The sequence below is a fragment of the Oncorhynchus clarkii genome, chromosome 5 (genome assembly GCF_045791955.1).
Source record: "Oncorhynchus clarkii lewisi isolate Uvic-CL-2024 chromosome 5, UVic_Ocla_1.0, whole genome shotgun sequence".
Taxonomy (NCBI): domain Eukaryota; kingdom Metazoa; phylum Chordata; class Actinopteri; order Salmoniformes; family Salmonidae; genus Oncorhynchus; species Oncorhynchus clarkii.
In genome coordinates this window covers 95,324,928-95,333,069 of record NC_092151.1, presented here as the reverse complement: position 1 = coordinate 95,333,069, position 8,142 = coordinate 95,324,928, and the positions used below count along the sequence as shown (strand labels likewise).

Below are 8,142 nucleotides of genomic sequence, written 5' to 3'. Positions count from 1 at the left end.
CTGTTGTTACCTCGTATGCCAGTGATAATGCCTTGTGCCTGGGAAGAAAACACTTAGCCAGGCCCTGTTGTTACCTCGTATCCCAGTGATAATGCCTTATGCCTGGGAAGAAAACACTTAGCCAGGCCCTGTTGTTACCTCGTATCCCAGTGATAATGCCTTATGCCTGGGAAGAAAACACTTAGCCAGGCCCTGTTGTTACCTCGTATCCCAGTGATAATGCCTTATGCCTGGGAAGAAAACACTTAGCCAGGCCCTGTTGTTACCTCGTATGCCAGTGATAATGCCTTGTGCCTGGGAAGAAAACACTTAGCCAGGCCCTGTTGTTACCTCGTATCCCAGTGATAATGCCTTGTGCCTGGGAAGAAAACACTTAGCCAGGCCCTGTTGTTACCTCGTATCCCAGTGATAATGCCTTATGCCTCGGAAGAAAACACTTCAGTTTGCTCAACCAGTAGCTCAACTTACCCCGTGACCATTGGCTCAACTTACCCCGTGACCATTGGCTCAACTTACCCCGTGGCCATTGGCTCAACTTACCCCGTGGCCATTGGCTCAACTTACCCCGTGACCATTGGCTCAACTTACCCCGTGACCATTGGCTCAACTTACCCCGTGGCCATTGGCTCAACTTACCCCGTGGCCATTGGCTCAACTTACCCCAAAGCAAACATTTTGACTATATTAGCTCACACAGCTACAAAGATGCACTGTCATGTTAGGTTTTGGGCCCCGTATTGATGCTTGAGGGATAGAACAATCTTAAAAGGATCTATTTTCTTTGAGATACAAGCATCATGAAACCTCTAACACAAAAAATTCATATGACTTGGTGAAAATCTGTTTTTTTTAGACATTACTTACCACTTTTTCCATGTGGTTTCTTCCTTCACAGGCTCAAAGAGATGACCTCTTTCTAAATATTTAGTCAAATTATACATTTTGTGTATGGTTACCTAAAAAACAACAACTTACCTATTTGGCTCAAATTCCTCCACTCTCCCCTACAGTGCATTTTCTGCTCAGTAGACAAATTCATTTTTTTCTTCAGTGACCCATCGCAACGCTTAGTTGTGTTCTGTATGGGAGTGGCTGTAGGGGAGTGCCTGTAGGGGAGTGGCTGTAGGGGAGTGCCTGTAGGGGAGTGGCTGTAGGGGAGTGCCTGTAGGGGAGTGGCTGTAGGGGAGTGCCTGTAGGGGAGTGGCTGTAGGGGAGTGCCTGTAGGGGAGTGGCTATAGGGAAGTGACTGTAGGGGAGTGCCTGTAGGGGAGTGGCTGTAGGGAAGTGACTGTAGGGGAGTGACTGTAGGGGATAGACTGTAGGGGAGTGCCCCTGTAGGGGATAGACTGTAGGGGAGTGACTGTAGGGGAGTGACTGTAGGGGAGTGCCTGTAGGCGAGTGCCTGTAGGCGAGTGCCTGTAGGGGAGTGCCTGTAGGGGATAGACTGTAGGGGAGTGACTGTAGGGGAGTGCCTGTAGGGGAGTGCCTGTAGGGGAGTGCCTGTAGGGGAGTGACTGTAGGGGAGTGCCCCTGTAGGGGATAGACTGTAGGGGATAGACTGTAGGGGAGTGCGTGTAGGGGAGTGCCTGTAGGGGAGTGCCTGTAGGGGAGTGCCTGTAGGGGATAGACTGTAGGGGAGTGACTGTAGGGGAGTGCCCCTGTAGGGGAGTGCATGTAGCGGAGTGCCTGTAGGGGAGTGCCTGTAGGGGAGTGCCCCTGTAGGGGAGTGCCTGTAGGGGAGTGACTGTAGGGGAGTGCCCCTGTAGGGGAGTGCCTGTAGGGGAGTGACTGTAGGGGAGGGCCCCTGTAGGGGAGTGCCTGTAGGGGAGTGACTGTAGGGGAGTGCCTGTAGGGGAGTGCTTGTAAGGGAGTGCCCCTGTAGCGGAGTTCCTGTAGGGGAGTGACTGTAGGGGAATGCCTGTAGGGGAGTGACTGTAGGGGATTGCCCCTGTAGGGGAGTGCCTGTAGGGGAGTGCCTGTAGGGGAGTGCCCCTGTAGGGGAGTGACTGTAGGGGAGTGCCTGTAGGGGAGTGCCTGTAGGGGAGTGACTGTAGGGGAGTGCCCCTGTAGGGGAGTGCCTGTAGGGGAGTGCCCCTGTAGGGGAGTGCCTGTAGGGGAGTGCCCCTGTAGGGGAGTGACTGTAGGGGAGTGCCTGTAGGGGAGTGCCCCTGTAGGGGAGTGCCCCTGTAGGGGAGTGTTACGAATCTCCTTTTGGCCCGACAGTCTAGGGGGGATGGTAGTGAGACCCGTAACATAACTCATGTAAATTATTATAGTGACAAAGTAAAAGTGAACGAAATAACCACGACAACCGAAATAATACCGTCAAACTCAGGGTTTATTATAAACACACGGTAATGGGGGGGGGAAGCAGGAAAAGGGGCTGAGCTGGACCCAAGGAAAGAAACAAATATGCAAAAACACCCCTAAGCTAGGCTAGCCTATTTCAACAACAGCTAACTAACTAACCAAAAATACAGTGGGTGGTCCGCCCAGTTCTAACTAGTGTTTTTAACAAAGTTTACCTACGGGTAGTGTATGCCCATGGGCGACTTGTCTTGGTTTCCCCTTTTTCCCACCAGCAAACACCATAAACAAAAACAATACTCACAGGAGATGACAAAGTGATTTGGAGGTGCTCAAACAAAAGAAGAGGTTAATTATTACACAAAGAGCGAGATCTACATACATGGCATTTACAAAGAGATTGTGCTACTGAAATCTATCAAGAACAGCTACCTACCAACATAGCATTACAAAGATTGAGCTCTCCTGAAATCTACAAAGAACAGCTATCTACCAACATGGGATTACAAAGATTGAGCTTCTGAACAAACAAATGATGGGGTTTTTAAACCATGGGGAAGGAACTGTGATAGGGTAGGAAACAGGAGGAGGTGTGTCTTCTGATTGATGGGTTGATTGTTGACTGATTGGGGAGTGATTATTTTCACCTGTGAGGGGAGACGGAGAGAAAAGAAACACACACAGGATACACACACACACAGGATAATGGTATCCGTAACACTCCCACCCTTAAAAGAGCAACCCTAGGGGGGGATTGCGATCACAGTATTACAATTAATACTCACAAGATCAACAATAAAGTCAACCTTACAAAACATACAAAAATCATTATTACACACGAGACAAAAACTGGTTACCCGATTTTGTCTTCGGTAACGGTCCGACACAACCAACCACCACATGCTCGAATGGTTCACCTATGACAGGTATGGGACAAAGAGGAGCGGGAGGAATAACCTGATTTGGTTTTCCTGTTATCTGACATGTGTGGCATGTCCGACAGAACTGAGCCACATCTTGTTTTAAACCCGGCCAAAAGAAATGTCGAAGGATCCGATCATACGTCTTTGTAATTCCTAAATGACCAGACCACTGGTGATCATGAGCAAGGGATAACACATTCTGTCGAAAGGCTGTAGGAATCACTATTTGGTAAACAGCATTCCAATCTCCACCCGCGTCAACATGGGATTTCCATTTACGCATGAGGAGATTACCATCAATGAAGTAAGCCACATTCTTCTTCTTCACCTCTTCTAACGAGACAACACTAGAAAAACATTTAGCAAGCTTGTTGTCAACCTTTTGGTTAGCAATCAGCTGCTCACGAGTAACTGGTAACTGTATTGCATCAGCAATAAGTTCAACGTTCTTTAATTCTTTCCTGGGCTGTTTGTCAGAGGTGATCAACTTCTCAGAGGTATCACACAATCCATCCTCTTGATCATCCTCTTTGAACAGAACAGTGTTCGACAAATCTATCACGTCACCCTCTTGTAGTGCCTGAGCACGAGTGACAGCACAAGCGGGGAACACATGTGGATAACTCTGTGCCAACTCATTCGAAAGAGAGTGGTCACTTTTATCCAATACTTCCAATACGGGTACTACCTTTCCTCCGGCAATATCGTTACCCAGTATAAAGGTCACACCTTTCACTGGCAACATAGGACGTACCCCCACTCTGAATATTCCACTGATTAACTCAGAGTGTACTTTCACAAAGTGCAACGGCACTGGGACAAAACCCATTTCAATACCCTGCACTAACACACTGGAACCACAGTATGTATCGTCAGATAAGGGCAACACATCAGACAATATAAACGACTGCGCCGCACCAGTATCTCTAAGGATTTTAACCGGACGCTGAGACGCTTCGTCATTCGTTAGGGACACAAACCCCTCGAAAATGAATGGTTCATAACTGCGGTCGGGGACTGGGTCTTTCAAACTACAGTTACCCTTAGGCACCTGTTTTGTTGCAGACCTCACAACCGTACGAATTAGACCAACACCTGTTGGTGGCTTGGCACGAAGAGGCATCCCTTGTTTGCGTTTAAGCAGGAAGCAATCATTAATCATATGTCCCACTTTATGACAATAGAAACAGGAACGCTGATTCTTCTGGCGTGCTTGATATACTACTGCGGGCCGACTAGGGCTAAAGGTAGGAAACTCAGTGGTTCTACTCTCAGTTTGAGCCGAAAACACACTCTTGTGCGTCAACACAAACTCGTCTGCCAACACAGACGCTTCTGCCAGGGAGGATACTTTCTGTTCGTTTAGGTAAACTACAATGCGTTCGGGTAAGCAATTTTTAAACTCTTCCAACAAGATTAACTCCCGGAGAGAGTTGAAATCAGTTACCTTACTAGCAGCATGCCATTTATCAAACAGATTTCCCTTGTCTCTAGCAAATTCCACATAAGTCTTACTAGAAGACTTTCTATGAGACCTAAATCTCTGTCGGTATGCCTCAGGCACAAGCTCATAGGCACGAAGAACAGTAGCTTTGACCACTTCATAATTCAAACTGTCCTCCAGAGGTAGCGCTGACAAAACCTCTTGGGCTTTACCAGTTAATTTACACTGAAGTAATAGGCACCATACCTCTTCAGGCCACTTCAATGCTACGGCTATACGCTCAAATACACAAAAATAGGAGTCAACCTCCGACTCTCTGAACAAAGGTACTAAGGCAATCTGCCTACTAATGTCAAACGTGTTTGAGGACACAGCTGGTGAGGACGACTCACTAACAGGAACAGTAGGAACGAAGGTTAGCCTCGCTGTCTCTGCCTCCAGTTCCATCTGGCGCATTTTAAACGTCATCTGCCTCTGTTCTCGTTCTTTTTCTGCCTCCATTTTACACATCATCTGCCGTTCTTCTCTTTCTGCCTCAATTTTACACATCATCTGCCGTTGTTCTCTTTCTGCCTCAATTTTACACATCTCCAACTGGAGAGTCTCTCGCCTAATTTGGGCTCTCTCTTCCACCTCTAGTTGGAACTGTGCTAAACGGACATCCCTTCTGGCATCACCGTTTGACAGTGGGGAGAGTGGATCAAAATGGGACAATGTGGCTGGTGTTTTAGCCTCACCCTCATTATCAGATACCAATGGGCTTATAGGAGCAGTTACATCCCCTACAGGGTTAGTAGACTCAGGCAGCGGTAACACAAGCACCTGCTCTTCCAACAATACATTTAACACCAGCTTTTTAACCTCCGCCTTAACTACACTCTGCGTAATCGATACTGAATAATGGTCAGCCAAGGTCATTAAATCAACTCTACGACATTTGTCAAAAACCTCCCACGAAGGGTTATCCAAAAAGGACTTCAAATCAAAAGTAGCCATCTTACACTACTTCACAAGAGCCAACGAAAATAGCAAACACTAATGCTACTTCAGCTATGACGCTCAACACTGAACTATACCACTTCAACAATCTACATGAGCGGCATGGGTGTCAGTAAAGACAGATCCCGGATGAGCCCCCACTTATGTTACGAATCTCCTTTTGGCCCGACAGTCTAGGGGGGATGGTAGTGAGACCCGTAACATAACTCATGTAAATTATTATAGTGACAAAGTAAAAGTGAACGAAATAACCACGACAACCGAAATAATACCGTCAAACTCAGGGTTTATTATAAACACACGGTAATGGGGGGGGGGAAGCAGGAAAAGGGGCTGAGCTGGACCCAAGGAAAGAAACAAATATGCAAAAACACCCCTAAGCTAGGCTAGCCTATTTCAACAACAGCTAACTAACTAACCAAAAATACAGTGGGTGGTCCGCCCAGTTCTAACTAGTGTTTTTAACAAAGTTTACCTACGGGTAGTGTATGCCCATGGGCGACTTGTCTTGGTTTCCCCTTTTTCCCACCAGCAAACACCATAAACAAAAACAATACTCACAGGAGATGACAAAGTGATTTGGAGGTGCTCAAACAAAAGAAGAGGTTAATTATTACACAAAGAGCGAGATCTACATACATGGCATTTACAAAGAGATTGTGCTACTGAAATCTATCAAGAACAGCTACCTACCAACATAGCATTACAAAGATTGAGCTCTCCTGAAATCTACAAAGAACAGCTATCTACCAACATGGGATTACAAAGATTGAGCTTCTGAACAAACAAATGATGGGGTTTTTAAACCATGGGGAAGGAACTGTGATAGGGTAGGAAACAGGAGGAGGTGTGTCTTCTGATTGATGGGTTGATTGTTGACTGATTGGGGAGTGATTATTTTCACCTGTGAGGGGAGACGGAGAGAAAAGAAACACACACAGGATACACACACACACAGGATAATGGTATCCGTAACAGGGAGTGACTGTAGGGGAGTGCCTGTAGGGGAGTGACTGTAGGGGAGTGCCCCTGTAGGGGAGTGCCTGTAGGGGAGTGCCCCTGTAGGGGAGTGACTGTAGGGGAGTGCCTGTAGGGGAGTGCCTGTAGGGGAGTGACTGTAGGGGAGTGCCTGTAGTGGAGTGACTGTAGGGGAGTGCCCTTGTAGGGCAGTGACTGTAGGGGAGTGCCCCTGTAGGGGAGTGCCTGTAGGGGAGTGACTGTAGGGGAGTGCCCCTGTAGGGGAGTGCCCCTGTAGGGGAGTGCCTGTAGGGGAGTGCCCTTGTACGGGAGTGGTATGGGCGACACCTGGAGGGGGAGGGGGGGGGGGTGGAGACAATGACAAAGACAGGTGTAAAAGATCAGGATGTGACATGTCTGCATTCATCAAAATGGTGTAATATGGATCTGGACCAGACTATTCAATGCTATCTTTAAATTCTGATAGCAGAAGTCGCATGTACAGTAAGTGTCAAGTGTAGACACCACCTAAATACTGCCATATCCCTCTAGTCTCTGTGAGCTGTGTTAACCCAGGTGGTCTAGTCTCTTTGAGCTGTGTTAACCCAGGTGGTCTAGTCTCTGTGAGCTGTGTTAACCCAGGTGGTAGTTAATACTATCATGTCCCTCTAGTCTCTGTGAGCTGTGTTAACCCAAGTGGTAGTTAATACTGCCATGTCCCTCTAGTCTCTGTGAGCTGTGTTAACCCAGGTGGTAGTTAATACTGCCATGTCCCTCTAGTCTCTGTGAGCTGTGTTAACCCAGGTGGTAGTTAATACTGCCATGTCCCTCGAGTCTCTGTGAGCTGTGTTAACCCAGGTGGTAGTTAATACTGCCATGTCCCTCTAGTCCCTGTGAGCTGTGTTAACCCAGGTGGTAGTTAATACTGCCATGTCCCTCTAGTCCCTGTGAGCTGTGTTAACCCAGGTGGTTGTTAATACTGCCATGTCCCTCTAGTCTCTGTGAGCTGTGTTAACCCAGGTGGTAGTTAATACTGCCATGTCCCTCTAGTCTCTGTGAGCTGTGTTAACCCAGGTGGTAGTTAATACTGCCATGTCCCTCTAGTCTCTGTGAGCTGTGTTAACCCAGGTGGTAGTTAATACTGCCATGTCCCTCTAGTCTCTGTGAGCTGTGTTAACCCAGGTGGTCTAGTCTCTGTGAGCTGTGTTAACCCAGGTGGTCTAGTCTCTGTGAGCTGTGTTAACCCAGGTGGTAGTTAATACTACCATGTCCCTCTAGTCTCTGTGAGCTGTGTTAACCCAGGTGGTAGTTAATACTGCCATGTCCCTCTAGTCTCTGTGAGCTGTGTTAACCCAGGTGGTAGTTAATACTGCCATGTCCCTCTAGTCTCTGTGAGCTGTGTTAACCCAGGTGGTAGTTAATACTGCCATGTCCCTCTAGTCTCTGTGAGCTGTGTTAACCCAGGTGATCTAGTCTCTGTGTGCTGTGTTAACCCAGGTGGTAGTTAATACT

General features: G+C 47.6%; 1 protein-coding gene across 1 annotated transcript; it reads right to left on the bottom strand.

Moving 5' to 3' along the window:
• Positions 1 to 1,047: 1,047 nt before the first annotated feature.
• LOC139409807 (putative proline-rich protein 21) lies at positions 1,048 to 2,262 on the bottom strand. Its single transcript, XM_071155183.1, has one exon. It carries the CDS (start codon positions 2,260 to 2,262, stop codon positions 1,048 to 1,050), a length of 1,215 nt encoding a protein of 404 aa, XP_071011284.1.
• Positions 2,263 to 8,142: the final 5,880 nt, after the last annotated feature.

Excerpts from the sequence above, each read along its gene's own strand:
- LOC139409807 (XM_071155183.1), bottom strand. The coding sequence starts at position 2,262 with ATGAGTTATGTTACGGGTCTCACTACCATCCCCCCTAGACTGTCGGGC.